The following is a 15755-nucleotide window of genomic DNA, read 5'->3' as shown; positions in this document are numbered from 1 at the left end:
TGATGCTTGAGATGATTGTGGTAGTGGAATCTGGGTGTTGTTTGGACACTGTAATGTCGATATATATATTAAATACAACCACGCCTTGTCTCAAACACAAAGGGGGAGAGCTAGTTTGCCCAAAACATGAAAAATAAGACATCAAGGTGCGCAGACTATTGATAATTAAAAGAATGGTCTTCAATACTCTCATTTACAATGTGAGACAATACATCGTTCATTGCTTTATCTTCGCCAACTCCACTATTGACATGGCGATGGGATAGGGCTATCTGGGCACGTGACGAAGATCTACACCTTTTGATGGAGGGATTGTCTTTCCTCAAACACACTGAGAAGTACGGAAAGCATATGGATTGATGGTTTGGACTGATTTACGGAGTAAATGAGTCGCAATACAAGAGTCCAGGTAGTTTTGTACGGTTGATCGACGTCGGCCCATGATTTCTTTACAGAAGCCTACGCAAAGTGACAGCAAGCTACATACCATACCAGTAAATCAAAGATAGTACGGCCTCTTACTCCATGCTGACAGAGTTTAGAGGGAGATGTATACAACTAGGTGGCCAACAGACCTCCAGCTTTATTTACAGGTACTGCGGTCAGTAAGGTATGTAGCCTGTGCATGGAGGTAGATTGAGCCTGAATTGAAATGCATTATGTTTTTTGTAACTCTAGAAACACTATAAATCCAAACAAACATCACTGGACACTGGTTTGGGATAGTTATCAGCTTTACGTTCCTTCAATTCCCGCAGAAGTGGCAGAGACTTACCGTTCAATAAGGTGGACACCAGAGGCAGTCTCAACAATGCCGCTGACCTGGCCTGGCTGTAGCGCAAAGGCTGCATCCTCGAATTCCTTTTGCATCTCGCCACGGCCGAAGAACCCACTCGTGAAGAATTAGTATTGAATATAGCCAAGGAGGGAACTACGATGACTATGGATGTAACATACAGGTCGCCCTTCTTCCTGGCACTGCTACAATCCGACTCCGAGACTGCGATATCACCCAAGCTAACTTCACCCGAGCGGATGCGCTGTTCATGGCCTCGAAGGATCTCGATCGCTTCCTCTTTCGATCGGGTGATCTCCGCCTCCCTCCAGCTACTTGGTCGCCTACTGTCTCTATGCTTGATCAAGAGGTGACTGCAACGGATCTTGCCCTCGCCCTGGCCAGTGCCGTCAGGCCGCCCGGCGGGGGCGCTGTGGTAGTTTGCCATGTAGACCTTCAGCAACTCGGTGTCTGTGCCGGCGGGGGTTCCCACCGGGACTCCTTGGTCGAGGGGTTGAAGTAGTAAGGAAGGTTCTTGGAGTTGGAATGGCGAACCTCCCATCCTGCAGGAAGACCGGTTTCTACCTGTGGAAGATGTCTAGTTAGTTAATGCACTAGCTAAGGAAAGGAGAGACATGGCAGACCATGGTGAATATGATGTATATTCAAATGATTAGCAAGAGCTATATGAGGCAAAATGGCCGAGAGATTCAATTTATGTCTGGATTGATGAGACGAAGCTGTCAACGGTTCTCTTACTACGAGCAGCCTTGAGCCGCCCGTACAAACTGCGGGGAAGAAAGAGGGATGGCGGCAAACTGTGCAAACATCCCACTTAAGGTTCGAAGCCGCGCTTGAATCCCATCTGATTGGGTCTAGCCTCCTTTTGGGTCCGCCTCAGGCGCCAATCCAGCGCTTCTTCCAACTTCCATTTCATTGATTATTCAAGCGCAGTCTTTGACTGAGTCTCGATCATCTTTTGCCTTCCATTTCTTGAGCTTACTTCAACAAATCTTCGAAACTCCGCGTATTATTTTCTCTCAGAAGTCTATCCTACCTGCTACTGCAAACTTTTCACACGCGACGCTTCAATCTACACCGACAATATGTCTTCAAGCCCGTCTCCGTCCGCCAGTGGCGATAACAAGCAAACTGATCAGATTCATTTCCGTTTCTGTCGCGAATGGTAAGAAGTTTCCTATCTCCCATAGTCTCCGTTCTACAGCCAGCTAACATTAGAAACAGCTCCAACTTGCTCTATCCCAAAGAAGACCGCGTCAACAACCGTCTCATGTTCACGTGTCGAACGTGCCATGTCGGCGAGCCCGCGACCTCATACTGCGTTTACCAGAACAAGCTGAACAGCCAAGTTGGAGACACTGCTGGTGTGACCCAGGATGTGGGATCTGATCCAACGGTTTGTCTCCCTGGTTTCTGTGCCCATTGCGGGGAAGAGATTACCTGCTTTACCTGCGGGCAGTTGCCTGAAGACACCCTGTCCGATTGGGATTCTGAGGATTCCATGAGCGTTTAAACATACTGGCCCATCCCTCCTGGTCATGGAAACATTCCAAGATCTGTTGCTTGAAATTTCCGTGGCTGACATGATCTCTCTTTCTTGCTTAGCTTCCCCGATCGAACAAGCCCTGTCCGAGCTGCGGTGAAGCGGAAGCAGTCTTCTTCCAATCTCAACAGCGATCAGCGGAAACTGGAATGGTGAGACATTGCCCGTGCCTTTTGATAGCCACATTTTGCTAACTCTGCGTCATTTAAAGAAACTCTACTATGTCTGCTGCGCGTGTGGTAATGTTTTTGTATGATTGGTCTTGTTGGTGCAGCGTCCGAAGTTTGGATACCCTTCTGTTTGTGATTTTACGGCATTTTTATGGAGTCATGGCATTTCTGGCGATAAGAAGAACCGAATGCTTCAAGGATTTCTATTGGTACAAAGTATTTGTTTGAGATGATAAAACGATTCGCTTCCAAATTGGTATATTACACATGCATAGGCGCCAAGGACAGAATTTTTGACCACTGCTTTCCTCGTAATTCTGTACCAACAACTCCTGCAACCGTGAGTTAGTAGCTGAGTCAAACCTCAGAGACCTTTGTCTAGAAGACTAACCGTTCATTCTGGTTCCAATGGGATCACCCGACTTGTTGACCAGCACACATGCATTGTCATCGAATTTGACAATTGTCCCATCTGGTCTTTGCATCTCCTTCTTTGCGCGAACGACGACAGCGTGCCGGATATCGCCGCGACGGACCTTGTTCGCGATGCCGCTGTTGTTCGTGCTCTCGGGGCCGAAGTTTCGCTGTTTCTGAACCACAACCACTATCCGGTCACCTATTTCCGGTTGAAATCATATCAGAAAAGCTCGTTGATCGTAGATATCGCATTAGATGTATAACCCACCGACTGTGGCCGGCCGCTTCTTCTTCAAGACATTCACGCATTCGACGACTGCGGCGCCGGAGTTGTCGATGCAGTTGAGCAACGTCTGCGGACCACGTCAGTAAAATTTCGGAGACAAGGTCAACCTCTTGAAAGGAAATACCGCTTACCTTTAATTGAATCATTGTGATTGTATAAACGCAAAGGAGGGGTATCTGACGATGTCAGGGCCGTCTTGCCTGGGCTGGCCGAAAGATTTCCATGTCCGGGCCGGCAGGTTTCGCCGACCGCCGACCCCGGAAAATAGCGCAGCACTGCTGCACATACTGCCGCATGATTGATCGCATGGGCAACGCAGCCGCCAAGTAGTGTTGTCCTAGTGAATGTCGCATTATTGAAGGCCTTTCCCCCCCTCCCATTCCATGTGCGCTAGTTCCTCTGAGGCATCCACTCGCCTTTCCACTATGTCCACACCTTTGTATTTGGACTCCTTTCTCCTTGCGTTTTTCTGAATTGCTAAATCTACGCTCCTTTGGCGGATCCCCCCTGGTCTCAAGATCCGCACTTCCGCTTGGGCCTCCTCTGACAGGACATCGAGCCGCCAATTCACAACGCATACATTTCATAGCGGCCGATCTTTCTTGTATGGAAGATTGCTGATACTGCCTTCGCCATGCCGTCTGCAAAGGAAAGAGATAGCCCGTCTGTTGACCGTCGTGACCGTCTGACGCTTGCGAAACTGGCCAGCTACGATGATATCGCGACGGATGCGCTGGTGGACCGAGTACGTGGTCCCTGACTGTCATGCATGTTTCAGACTCGTTACTGACTCGTGAACTCTGCAGGCTTACTTCTGGACCAATACTCGCAAGAATAGAACCAAATACAACCCCATGCGGGGCATTGTCGACGATGATGTCGCTCGCATCCTCCTACACGATGTCATTGTCGCAAAGGATCCCGCGAAGGCAGAACGAGAATTGCTGGCGATGTCGGGGCTGAAGAAATTTATGGCCCGGTTGCCCAACGATCGCGAGAAGGATTGGTTTCGCCGTCACCTGCGCAAATACATTCAGATGTACCTGCCTGACTCGCCGTTTGAGATCACCACAACCAATCGTTACACAATCACGGAACATGAGGCTGCGGTCTGCGCTCGTAAATTCATCAGGCAAGGACAGGAAATTAAATATCTGAGCGGAACTCTTGTGCCTATGACCCGTGAAGAAGAGCTGGATCTTGACCTGAAGCGGAAGGATTTCAGCATTGTGATGTCCAGTAGGAAAAAGACCCCGTCTTTTTTCCTTGGGCCTGCTAGATTCGCCAATCACGACTGCAATGCGAACGGGAAACTGGTGACGCGTGGATCAGAAGGCATGCAAGTTGTGGCTACTCGGGACATCTACATTGGCGAGGAGATTACAGTATCCTACGGTGACGACTATTTTGGGATTGACAACTGCGAGTGTCTATGTCTTACCTGCGAACGACTGGTCCGCAATGGCTGGGCGCCGCACATGCCATCTGAGCCTCAGAGTAAGGCGTCCACGCCTGCGCTGAACGATGATAATCTGTCAATCGACAGTCACGTCTCACCTAAGAAGCGCAAATTTGCACCAGACTCAGACACCGAAGCTTCTGCCCCGTCCACTCCTTGCAAACGAGGCAAGTTTGTTCGCCAGAGTTCGAAATTGAGATCCGAAGTGTCCTTCCTCGAAGTTGCTACTTCGATTGAACAACCTGCTGGCCCTTCCCCCGTGTCCAACGGATCTGATATTGGGGTCTTGGGTAACAGTACTGTCGAGTCGGACAATGACAAGGCCGTGGACGCTGCCCTGCCTTCTCCGCCTGCCGATTCTCCTCCGTCAACTGTCGCGAACGAGTCCGAACGCTCATCAACATCAACAATCGCCACCTCTGTGTGCGATGCTGCAGTCAAAATCAAAGTGGAAGAAACGATAGAGAAATGTGCAGAGAAAGTTTGCCCCATAGCCGAGACAAACGTTGAACTGTCGATCACATCTCAACTCGCAGACAGCATTGAGGGAGACACAAAATCAGAACTATCAGATCATCCGAGCACATTGGAACACGAATCTATTGGTTCTAACAGAAAGAAGCCCAGAAAGTCTCGTGGAAAAACTGCTGTCGTTGAGTCGGTGGAGGCTGAATCACAACTCGTCCGTGTTCCAGGGGATTATACCAAAACCTCGAAACTTTTGGCGCAGACATACGACCGCTGGGTTGACTGCCACACCTGTAATGCCTGGTTTGTGCAACACAACTCCTACTTGACTCGACGAGAGTGCCCCCGCTGCGAGCGTCACTCTATGTTGTATGGGTACCGCTGGCCTAAGACTGATAAGGAGGGTCCGTCGGACGACGAAGAACGAGTGATGGACCATCGGACGGTGCACCGCTTCCTATACCCCGAAGAGGAGGCTGTCATCTCGCGTAAAGACCGCGGCGTCAGTTTCGGTGTGACGCCCACGCCGGAATTATCTGAGCCACGCACAGAAACCGAAGGAAGCGAAGGCTGTGACGACAAGCGCACTACTCGTGCCAGTCGACGCCGCACTCATTCGCTTCGAATGACAATGTGACGATGGTGAATTTTGTGTTTTTGACATTCTGCACTAATTGGGAATGGTGTTTGGTGCAGGTAACATTTCATTGCAATGTTGGATCAGGGATTTACTCAGGGATGGCGCTCCAAGACACGGCATATTGCATCTGTAGACATGGTTTCATGATTTGACCTCATTTTTGGCATACCGCTATTCTGTACAAGAAGCAGTTATCTATCATATCCAGTTTATTGGACAATGACACAATCGCACACGGGAGACCTACAGTCGCCGACAGTATGGTGTTCCTTTTTCGTGTCTTCCCCGCATTTTCGGTACTCCACGTTTGGTTCATGATGCCTTCACCGCAATGGGAAATATAACTGCACCAATGGCGAAGGGCCCTGTTTCCCTTTCCCCGGCCTTGGCATCTAACTTGGCATCATCCTTCGTTTGTTCTCAAGGTCTTCAGATCTGATCTCGGTGTGTCTCATACCGAGAGCTTGCCAGTGTTGCTGCTGCGCCAAGGTGCCATATAAATGAGCAGAGATGCTCTGGATTTCTGCGGGAGCCGTATCCTAGACCATTGCCTGGTAAGGCAGTCATGGCGATCTCAACGAAGTGTATATTTGCCCTTTGCGTCGTCTTGCTGACATTCTCGCTCTCTAGCGCCTACGAAGACCCCCTCGTCGAGCTCGACTATGGGCAGTTCCAGGGCAAATATGACTCTACGTATAATCTCTCATACTTCCGCAAGATCCCCTTTGCGGCGCCTCCAACAGGAGAGAACCGGTTTAGAGCCCCTCAGCCGCCTGTAAAGATCACGAATGGCGTGTACGACACCGACCAGGACTTTGACATGTGCCCGCAACGCACGGTCAATGGCTCCGAGGACTGCCTCTACCTTGGCCTGTTCTCACGACCGTGGGATGCTACAGTCGCTCCCTCGTCTGCTTCTAGACCAGTCCTGGTTGTCTTCTATGGTGGTGGCTTCATTCAAGGCAGCGCTTCGTTTACACTACCTCCGTCGTCATATCCAATCCTGAACGTCACAGACCTCAATGACTATGTGGTCATCTACCCCAACTACCGGGTCAACGCGTTTGGCTTCCTTCCAGGCAAGGCGATCAAGCGCTCTCCAACGTCTGATCTCAACCCTGGACTCCTGGACCAGCAGTATGTCCTCAAGTGGGTGCAGAAATACATCCACCACTTCGGCGGCGACCCCGGCAACGTCACGATCTGGGGCCAATCCGCCGGCGCAGGCTCAGTGGTTGCTCAAGTCCTCGCCAACGGACGGGGCAATCAACCCAAGCTCTTCGACAAAGCTCTCGCCAGCTCGCCCTTCTGGCCAAAGACCTACGCCTACGACGCCCCCGAAGCAGAAGCCATCTACGACCAGCTCGTCACCCTCACCGGCTGCGCCAACGCCACCGACTCCCTCGCCTGCCTGAAATCCGTCGACGTCCAGACCATCCGCGATGCAAACCTCATCATCAGCGCCAGCCACACCTACACCACAAGCTCCTTCACCTGGGCCCCGGTCATCGACGGCGAGTTCCTTCAGGAGAGCCTCACCACAGCCGTCGCCCGCCGCAAACTCAAAACCCACTTCGTCTTCGGCATGTACAACGCCCACGAGGGCGAGAACTTCCTCCCCTCCGGCCTCGGTAAGCCAGCCACAACCGCCGGCTTCAACTCCTCCGCTGCAAGCCTCCACACCTGGCTGACGGGCTTCCTGCCGGGTCTCTCGCCCCAGCACATCGCCCTCCTCGAATCAAAGTACTACCCGCCCACCGGCGAAACCGAGACTATTGACTTGTACAACACGACGCTTGTCCGCGCGGGGCTGGTCTACAGGGATCTTGTCCTCGCCTGTCCGGCGTACTGGCTTGCCTCGGCCGCAAGGCGCAGGGGTTATCTAGGTGAATATACGATTTCACCGGCTAAGCACGCGAGTGATACCATCTATGTTTGTTTCCCCCTTTTCGGCATCACCCATTTATCAGTTATCACTTCCCAAGGCGTGAACTAACGGAGGTAGTGGAACCGGGTGAATGAAATCCAACAGACTGATCCATTGATCTATGACGGCTTCGCAGGCGCTTTTGGGAGTTTCTTCCAGACGGGCGATCCGAATGCGCATAAGTTAACGAATACGTCGGAGAAGGGTGTGCCGGTTCTCAAGGAGACGGGGGAGGAGTGGGTGATTGCTCCGGATGGGTTTGCGACTGCGGAGGTGTCCTTTTTGAAGGAGAGGTGTGATTTTTGGGAGTCGGTTGGAGAGCGAGTTTCTGTTTGAAAAGGAAATATACAGTGCCGATAACTTTGTCTAAAACCTGGTGGCTGTGTGGATGAATCATGAATAATGCCATTGATGAGTTGGATGATGCGATGTTGTAGATATACAGTATTATACATATGTCCAGATCCGATGGTCTATATCCTGGTATTCCTTCCCTGGGATCCATATCCGAACGCCTTGCCCTGATCCAGTAATTTATACACAAACACAATGTTACAACTTTGTCCTGACGAGATGGGAGTCCGCTAGATCAGTGCCTGACCGCGGAACATACCCTCGCGGACTTCTTTGACTACGTCCTTTCTATCCTTCTTGCCGACCAGCACAACACCGCGGCCGCGCTTGCCCATCCGGCCGAGACGGCCGAGACGATGGATAAAGTCAACGGTTGTGTGCGGGACGTGGTAGAGAATGACAGTCTTGACTGCAAGAGTGTCAATACCGCGGGAGGCCAAGTCGGTCGTGACGAGCACCTTGGTGTTGGCAAGGCGGCGGGCCGAACCCTGGTTCGTCTTCTCGGGCATCTCGAAGGGGATCGCGTCTTCGTGACGGCGCTGCTTCTGAGCCAGCAGGATTTCATCCGGGGTTGGAGGGGGTGGTGCTTCGGTGAATTCGGCGAGGATTTCCTCTTGCTTTCGGGCATCAGAGTCCCGCGAGAGAGACTGCGCGTCGATACCCTTGGAGCGAAGGAATTGAGCCACCTCATCTGCCTCTTCGCGCTCGTTCACAAAGACAAGAATCTTCTTGGTCTTCGGCGCAGCGTACGAGGCGTAAGGACCCTCTGATTCCGAGTCGCCTGCCTTGCCGATCGACCAGATGACATCGGCACATGCCAGGCTGCGGTTTCCGCGGTATGGATCCTTTTCGATATCCACCACACCCAGCTGGACGCGACGGGGAATTGCGTGGAGATTAGGCGTGGTGAGCCGCTTGATGTCCGGATAACGCTTTCGCAAGAGGTTATCAAGACTCCGAGGGATAGTGGCCGAGCACAGAATCAGCTTGCGGAGTGAAGGAGTGACCTTGCTGATGATCTCTGTGGTTGTTGGGGCAAAGGACCGATCCAAGAGCGAATCTGCCTCGTCGAGAACCAGGTGACTGACCCGGCTGAGTACGTAGGGCTCTGTTTTCGCAATGGATGCGAGCAGGTGAGGGGTGGCAACGAGAATGTCGATTCCGTCAGGGTGGAACAGTGTGTTCTTGATGCGGCGTGGAGTGAGATTGGAGGATATCATTCCGGATCGGTATTTGACCGTGTGAGACAGTGCTTTCACCTTTACGCCCACCTGAGCCACCAACTCTGATGTGGGCACCAGGATGATCGCCCTTGGCCTGCCCGCATTTGAGAGCGGCGGAATCTCGGGTTCGATATCGAAAGCTCTATTTTTCAACTTCTCTTCTCTCTCCCTGGCCATCTCTTCCTGCTCCTTCTTCTCTATTTCTTTATCCCGGGCTTCTTCACGCTTGACAGCATCCACAACTGGAAGGAGATACGCCAGTGTCTTGCCCGATCCCGTCTCTGCTGCTAGAAGGTATTGGTCGTACTGAGGCTCGTCATCCTCCGCTTTCGTCGGTTTCTTCTCCGTCTTTGGCTCCTCTAAAAGTCTCGGGATGGCAAGACGCTGAATCGGCGTCGGCGTCACATCGACCAAACCGGGCAAAGCTTGGGAAGAAATCGAATTGCGTACGACAGGCAGGAGCTGAAATTGATCGAAGCTGGTTATATCGGCAATCTTGGCCTTGATGGCCGCGCGACGACCGTACGGGATAGGCGCCAATGCGGTTTGCATCTTCAACGCCTTATACAACGGACTTTCCTTCTGGGAATCCTCTTCGGGCTCTCCAGAGCGCTTCTGAGCTGCTCGAGACCTTGCTCTTGGTGTGTCGCGAATTCGTGCTTCTGTCTGATTCATTCCCGCAAAAGGTCCAAACCGTTCCTTGTCACCCCGAGTTTTCTTCACAGACGGTTTGGCGACATCTGGCGATAGAGTCATCCGAGCGACTCTGCGGCGGAGTCGAGCAGTGGCCATCGAACGGGTAGCCTGCAACGACGACGGTAGCGGCGCCGTTGCGCGAGACTGACAAAATAGACATACTGAAGGAGGCAGAGGCAGAGGTAATCTGCCTAGTCGATTCATTGTGACGGTGAGTCGACAAGACCGAGTGCTCCTGCAAAAAGCTTTTGCTGAAGATATTGATATCTAACGGGTGGATTGAAACTTTGCTGGAAATTTGCGGCTTGGCCAACGCCGAAACCACGCTAACCCCGAATAGGTCTAGGAGGATCGGAGGCCGAACCTTGGAAACAAGGCCATAAGGCTCTCAGGCGGCCAGGCCGCAACAGTTGCTATGGAGACACCCGCCGCTTCGAAACGTCAACATCTGCTGCCCTCTGCAACTGCAAGAGGCACGGATATCTTGCTTGTTCCTGATCCACCGGGCTTACTTATCCCGCTTCATTCATAGTTAACTAGTTAATTCTCCTCTCCTCTCTTCTGTCATCGACAGATCCTCCTCGTGCTTGTTTTCTTTTCTTTTTGGTGCTTTGTCTACCCTCGTGTTGTTGTTGTCTCCTTATCCTTTCTCTTTGCACGGTGGATGTGGTGGTATCCTGTCACTTATCAATTCATCTGTCCCACATCCCGATCCGTTGACGATCTCTGCTCATCTGGATTTCTATATCTCTTCGTTATCGGAGCAGCAGTATTCTTTCGCTCCACCACCAGGTACAAAATTGGCGATCTTTTGATGAATATCCCTTTGTGACGAATCTGCCACGACTTGTACGAACAATATCCTCAAAGTTAGTCCATCACCTTTTTTGTTGGTTATCGAAGCGCCATTCGTCATTTGTTGTTGTTTATCAGAATAAGGTATGGGCGCGTTCTTCTTGCAAGGGATATATCCCGGGGTTGCACGGGCCATTCCTTTGTTATGCTCTTTGTCAAAACATGACATCTGCTGATACATGAACCACAGCGTTGGAATTTTCTTTATTCCCCTTGGTGCTCATTGTGCTATCTGCCGTCTTTGGGTGATCATTGTCTTCTCTCAGAATGGGTAGTGGCTCGGCTCAGCGCCCTCTATCCGAAGTAAGCCCAGTGGCTCAGAGACGTAACTCACCAGTGTGGAATCAAAACACTAAAGTAAGTGTCTTTATGTGCAGTATTTGGGAGAGAACCTAACGTACGATTGTGCAGACCATGAGAAACAGCGATGCCTCCAGCTTCGAGGTTTCCTCCTCACCACGCCTCTTCTGGCAAGGCCGTGAATCGGGCTCGCCTTTCCCAAGAAGTTCCGAGAACCAGGCCCCATATGATCCAGACTCACCATATTCGGCATCCAAGCGTCCATCCCTGGAAAATCTCAAGCGCGCATCTCGAGTGAAGAACAGCAACATGCTGCGTGAGCGTAACCAAGAGTACGATCCAGCCAGTGTATATGTTCCACAACGACCATTGGCGACGAGTAGATCGCCACAGAAACAGTCACAAAGCGACTCGTCTCCTCAGCAGCCGCAAAATCGCGATGACCGCCAACCAGGACCCCGACCTCCATCACCAAGCAAAGATCAGGTATCTCCAGCCAAATCCTCCTTGTCTCGTGCCAGTCGATTTGGCGTCAAAGGGACCGGCTTCGATCCTGAGAGCGAGATCTGGTCGGATTTCGACAGCGTTGGTAATCGGTACCCTAAGAGCGTGACCTTTGATGCTGCTCCTCCTCAGGTGAATGAGTACGAGATGACTACTCCAGATCCTTCGTCAATCGCCTCGGAGTCTCGCGACGGAAGCTACGACTCTGAAGAGGACGAGGGTGATGTCAGTTTCGATCGCGAGTCCTCGCTTGACCGCGACGACAGCTTCGATGCCTCTTTGGAGGACCTTGAAAAGACCCCCGTTGTACTCCCCGAGGATTGGCGCTATATGAGTCCTTCCACCGCAAACGACGAGCTCGTGAAAGAGGATGATGATCCATTCACAGAGGATGACGAATCCCACAGTCCCGGCCCCACGACTCCCTCACAGCAAAAATTGCCTCTCCAGCATTCTCGTGTGGAGTCATTGGATTCGAACGGAGAGCGTCGTCCTCTGCCTCCCCTGCCTGGCGCGGGTCGTCAACCTGTCACTCCTCACTCTTCCTCGCCTGGAAAATTAGCAGCAGCGTTCGAGTTGGGAAGTGGTGGTAAAAGAGTTCTTCCTTCTCCCCCCGCTCCTGCATCATGTACAAAGTCGGACATCAGTGAATTGAGCCGTGCATCCATGTCTTTGGAGGACAGACTGCGTTTGATGATGATCCGCAAGGATGAACGGGCCAAGCAGGAGCAGGAGCACGCTACTGACGAACCAGAACATGTCAAGCCATCCGAGGCGGCCGACCATGCCACGGAGGACCAGAACAAGGATGAGGCTAAGGATGTGGAGGAGCATGATACCGATGAACTCGATATTGCTATGCCTCGAATCTCCAGAGACTCCATCTTGAAAGACCTCCGCAGAAGCGATAGCTTCCTGGACGACCCATATGATGAGGACGAGTCTATGATCGCATCCAGTCCCCACCATTACATGAATTATGATCCAGACGTTCCCATTCCATCGCTTGAGAACGATAACGATGTTGACGACGATTATGAAGACTCGGACTCTGACGTGGTGATCAAACGAGAAGAGCACGATGATGATCTCTACGACATACCCAAATACGATGAAACCTTCCCGTCCCTTGACTCCTCCGTCAAGGACTTGGAAGACAAGCCTGCTACTGACGACTCCCAGGCCTCTCAGCTGTCCACGGAAAACTCCGAGCACCGAAAGCGGGAGTCCCAAGGATCCAACGATAGCCAGGCAACTCCTGTGCCCCAGGAAAGATCCGAGGAGGCGGTAGATGGACCCGATAACACTGACGACCAAGAGCTCCCTGGTCCGAAGATGGCAGCAATCACGGAATCCCTACGACGCCCGATGACCCCGGAGATAGATGAGCCGGTCTCTGATCCGTGTACCCCCGACTCAGTGATCCGCCACCCGATTGACGAAGAGGATGATGACTCTCAGACCTCTTCCGACGAAAGTGTACCGGAACCCGTCGCTACTGTCAAGGCACCCAACGGACTCAAGACACGCCCTTCCCTTACACCGGCGGATGTAGATTCGATGGCGGCAGTCCGTCGCAAGGTCAGCGGACAGCAGCCCCCACCAATGCTTACCCTGAGCAAGCAGATATCCCATGAATCTGACCACTCATCCCCCGACGAATCCGCGTCAGAGTCTGGTGATCAGTCCGCCCACCTGGCGGCCTCTACTGCGCCCAACAAGGACCTCACGCAGCGTCAGACCAGTTTTGTTAAGCTGGATATCCCATTCAGCATCCAAGAAGAGAGCCTCGGCATGGGCCTAGACAAGGAATTTGACCGAGTCATTGAATCCCAAAAGGTTGCGTTTGAGAAGTCCCTAGCCCAGTTGTTTGCTTCCGCGCCCACTACCTCTGCCCCGGATTCCCATAATCCTCAGGACTCAAGGAACCCTTTTAGTACCCCTAGAGCACCAGCTGACAGACAATTTCCCATACAGAGAGGTTATCTCATGAGGCATAACACCAAGGTTGTCATTGCTAGCAATCGCAGTGATGAAGAACCAGGCCCCACGCCTGGCGAGACCTCGACCGACCCGCGTACAGTGAGGTCTCCAGCCCCATCACCGCGAAAAGCGAGCCAGCAAACATGGACAACCGTACCCTGGAATGGACAACCTCGCCGTCCGAGCATGAGAATGTCTGGTGGTATCCCCAAGAAGAAGCCGGTTGCAGGCCCTGTGCCACCCCTTCCAGGTCAATCGAGCAACGTCCAGGAATCCATCGCACCAATTGAGGAGAATGAACCCACCTTGGATGGTGCTCTGGATGATGGCGAGGAACGCGGCCGCCTGTTTGTCAAGGTCATCGGGATGAAATACCTCGACCTGCCACTCCCCAAGGGTGAGTATCCATTCGCTTGTCTTCCAACCAACCCCCTTCCTTCTCCGTGCCACAAATCGATGCTAACTGCAGGACTAGGCGAGCGATCGTACTTTGCTCTTACGCTGGACAATGGCCTTCATTGCGTCACCACTGCTTGGCTGGAACTCGGGAAAACCGCTCCGATCGGACAAGAATTCGAGCTCATTGTACAAAATGACCTCGAATTCCAGCTGACACTTCAAATGAAAGTCGATGATGCTAAATTCAGGGTTCAGGAACCCGCTGCCCCTGCGTCCCCTGCGAGACAGAAGGCGTCCACTTTCAGCAGGGTTTTTGCCTCACCACGCAAGCGCAAGGAAATGGAGATGAAACAGCAACTTGCCTCGCAGCAACAAAAGAGCAAGGACGTAAATGCTGGCGTCTGGGATAGACTGAGGACTCTTATTGCTCGTGACGGCAGCTTTGGACGGGCCTACGTTGCGCTCAGCGACCACGAGAAATATGCCTTCGGTCGGCCGTACACTGTCGACGTGGCTTGCTTCAACGAGTGGGCGGTCGATGAGCAACCAAGCAGCGTGAAGAGCAAAAAGAGCACGTCTAGTGCAGCCTCTCAGAGACGCCCTCCATACAAGATTGGCAAACTGGAACTACAGCTCTTGTTCGTTCCGAAGCCCAAGGGCGGAAAGGACGAGGACATGCCCAAGAGTATGAATGCATGCATCCGCGAGATGCGCGAGGCGGAGGCTGCTTCATCCCGCACCTGGGAAGGATTCCTTTCTCAGCAGGGAGGTGATTGCCCGGTAAGTGTTCCACCTGACTAGCTTTGTATCGAGTCTGTACTTATGTGCCATGTTTCGACAGTACTGGCGTCGCCGTTTCTTCAAGCTTCAAGGTTCCAAGTTGACGGCTTACCACGAAACCACCCGCCAGCCCGAGCCACGATCAACCTGTCGAAGGCTGCTAAGCTGATCGATGACAGGTCATCTCTAATCCAGAAAGAGACAACCACAAAAGGTGGCGGGCGACGCAAGTCTGCGTTCGCCGAGGAGGAAGAAGGCTACATGTTTGTGGAAGAAGGGTTCCGTATCCGCTTTGGAAACGGTGAAGTGATCGACTTTTACGCTGACAGCGCAGCGGACAAGGAGGGATGGATGAAGGTTCTGGCTGAGACTGTCGGCAAGGGCAGCTCCTCTGGAAGTAGTCAAATCAAGCCTTGGACTGAGTTGGTCCTCAAGCGCGAACGAAGCATGAAGTCCAGAAGAGAGACAACTGATCGATTCTCCACTCATGCACCTCCTCCGCCAGTGAAAAAGGATCTCGCTTCCGGTGGGGGAATGACGGCGCCGGCGCCGGCATCACCACGACCAGGGCACAAACACACGCAGTCTCAGCCCGAGATCCGCAGTGCGGACGTTCGGCGCCAGAAGGCACGTTCGCTGATGTTCTAAATGCATATCGACACCAGATTTCTTTCCATTTCTCCCTGCGGCTCTTGGTACGGGTTCCGCTTGACTGTCGCTCTGAAGCCATTTGTCCTTTTGTCTATTTTTGACAAACTTGATTATTGCACATGCCTTCTCCTTTCTCTGTTTGGTTCTTTCTTTTTTCTTTTTGACTTGTACTGATTGAAACGTTGGCGTCGGTGTCCAACTTGGTCATTTCTCTTTTGTTTCTGATGGTTGTGTCACTTCTACTCTCGGCTTCTGTGGTTTGACATCAAAGCATTCCGTATTGGGGATCCTGTCGCGAGCTCTT

The 15755-nt window shown here is 52.2% G+C and overlaps 7 protein-coding genes across 7 annotated transcripts; 4 read left to right on the top strand and 3 right to left on the bottom strand.

The window, feature by feature from the left end:
• Positions 1-628: 628 nt before the first annotated feature.
• On the bottom strand, positions 629-1557 carry pin1 (peptidylprolyl isomerase ESS1). Its single transcript, XM_024826194.1, has 5 exons — positions 1420-1557; positions 1269-1360; positions 958-1206; positions 772-892; positions 629-712 (listed from the first exon to the last, which is right to left on the bottom strand). Exons 1-4 carry the CDS (start codon positions 1420-1422, stop codon positions 772-774), a joined length of 465 nt encoding a protein of 154 aa, XP_024687275.1. The 5' UTR covers positions 1423-1557; the 3' UTR covers positions 629-712.
• Positions 1558-1881: 324 nt separating this feature from the next.
• On the top strand, positions 1882-2309 carry P174DRAFT_416401 (DNA-directed RNA polymerase II core subunit RPB9; the record flags this gene model as incomplete). Its single annotated transcript, XM_024824496.1, has 2 exons — positions 1882-1961; positions 2021-2309. 2 exons carry the CDS (start codon positions 1882-1884, stop codon positions 2307-2309), a joined length of 369 nt encoding a protein of 122 aa, XP_024687274.1.
• A 358-nt stretch (positions 2310-2667) lies between these two features.
• P174DRAFT_447272 (mitochondrial 54S ribosomal protein uL14m) lies at positions 2668-3358 on the bottom strand (the record flags this gene model as incomplete). Its single annotated transcript, XM_024828653.1, has 4 exons — positions 2668-2841; positions 2901-3125; positions 3195-3279; positions 3344-3358. 4 exons carry the CDS (start codon positions 3356-3358, stop codon positions 2771-2773), a joined length of 396 nt encoding a protein of 131 aa, XP_024687273.1. The 3' UTR covers positions 2668-2770.
• Positions 3359-3551: 193 nt separating this feature from the next.
• Positions 3552-5970, top strand: P174DRAFT_500301 (SET domain-containing protein). The gene is made up of 2 exons (XM_024830959.1): positions 3552-3957; positions 4019-5970. The coding sequence occupies exons 1-2, from the start codon at positions 3847-3849 to the stop codon at positions 5774-5776; spliced, it is 1869 nt and encodes a 622-aa protein (XP_024687272.1). The 5' UTR covers positions 3552-3846; the 3' UTR covers positions 5777-5970.
• A 374-nt stretch (positions 5971-6344) lies between these two features.
• Positions 6345-8042, top strand: P174DRAFT_363482 (putative carboxylesterase; the record flags this gene model as incomplete). The annotated part of the gene is made up of 2 exons (XM_024821925.1): positions 6345-7712; positions 7785-8042. 2 exons carry the CDS (start codon positions 6345-6347, stop codon positions 8040-8042), a joined length of 1626 nt encoding a protein of 541 aa, XP_024687271.1.
• Positions 8043-8105: 63 nt separating this feature from the next.
• Positions 8106-10245, bottom strand: mrh4 (ATP-dependent RNA helicase MRH4). Its single transcript, XM_024826193.1, has one exon. The coding sequence runs from the start codon at positions 10181-10183 to the stop codon at positions 8291-8293; it is 1893 nt and encodes a 630-aa protein (XP_024687270.1). The 5' UTR covers positions 10184-10245; the 3' UTR covers positions 8106-8290.
• Positions 10246-11101: 856 nt separating this feature from the next.
• bud4 (putative GTP binding protein (Bud4)) lies at positions 11102-15448 on the top strand (the record flags this gene model as incomplete). The annotated part of the gene is made up of 4 exons (XM_024824495.1): positions 11102-11191; positions 11246-14018; positions 14097-14789; positions 14862-15448. The coding sequence occupies 4 exons, from the start codon at positions 11102-11104 to the stop codon at positions 15446-15448; spliced, it is 4143 nt and encodes a 1380-aa protein (XP_024687269.1).
• Positions 15449-15755: the final 307 nt, after the last annotated feature.

Source organism: Aspergillus novofumigatus, assembly GCF_002847465.1.
Source record: "Aspergillus novofumigatus IBT 16806 chromosome Unknown P174scaffold_1, whole genome shotgun sequence".
Classification (NCBI taxonomy): domain Eukaryota; kingdom Fungi; phylum Ascomycota; class Eurotiomycetes; order Eurotiales; family Aspergillaceae; genus Aspergillus; species Aspergillus novofumigatus.
This window is presented reverse-complemented; position numbering and strand designations above follow the sequence as displayed.

Excerpts from the sequence above, each read along its gene's own strand:
- mrh4 (XM_024826193.1), bottom strand. The coding sequence starts at position 10,183 with ATGAATCGACTAGGCAGATTACCTCTGCCTCTGCCTCCTTCAGTATGT.
- P174DRAFT_500301 (XM_024830959.1), top strand. The coding sequence starts at position 3,847 with ATGCCGTCTGCAAAGGAAAGAGATAGCCCGTCTGTTGACCGTCGTGAC. Across the intron at positions 3,958-4,018 it reads CGGATGCGCTGGTGGACCGA|GCTTACTTCTGGACCAATAC; the intron begins GTACGTGGTCCC and ends TGAACTCTGCAG.
- pin1 (XM_024826194.1), bottom strand. Across the intron at positions 1,207-1,268 it reads CCCTCGACCAAGGAGTCCCG|CGCCCCCGCCGGGCGGCCTG; the intron begins GTGGGAACCCCC and ends AAACTACCACAG. Across the intron at positions 893-957 it reads GCCAGGAAGAAGGGCGACCT|TGGGTTCTTCGGCCGTGGCG; the intron begins GTATGTTACATC and ends ATTCTTCACGAG.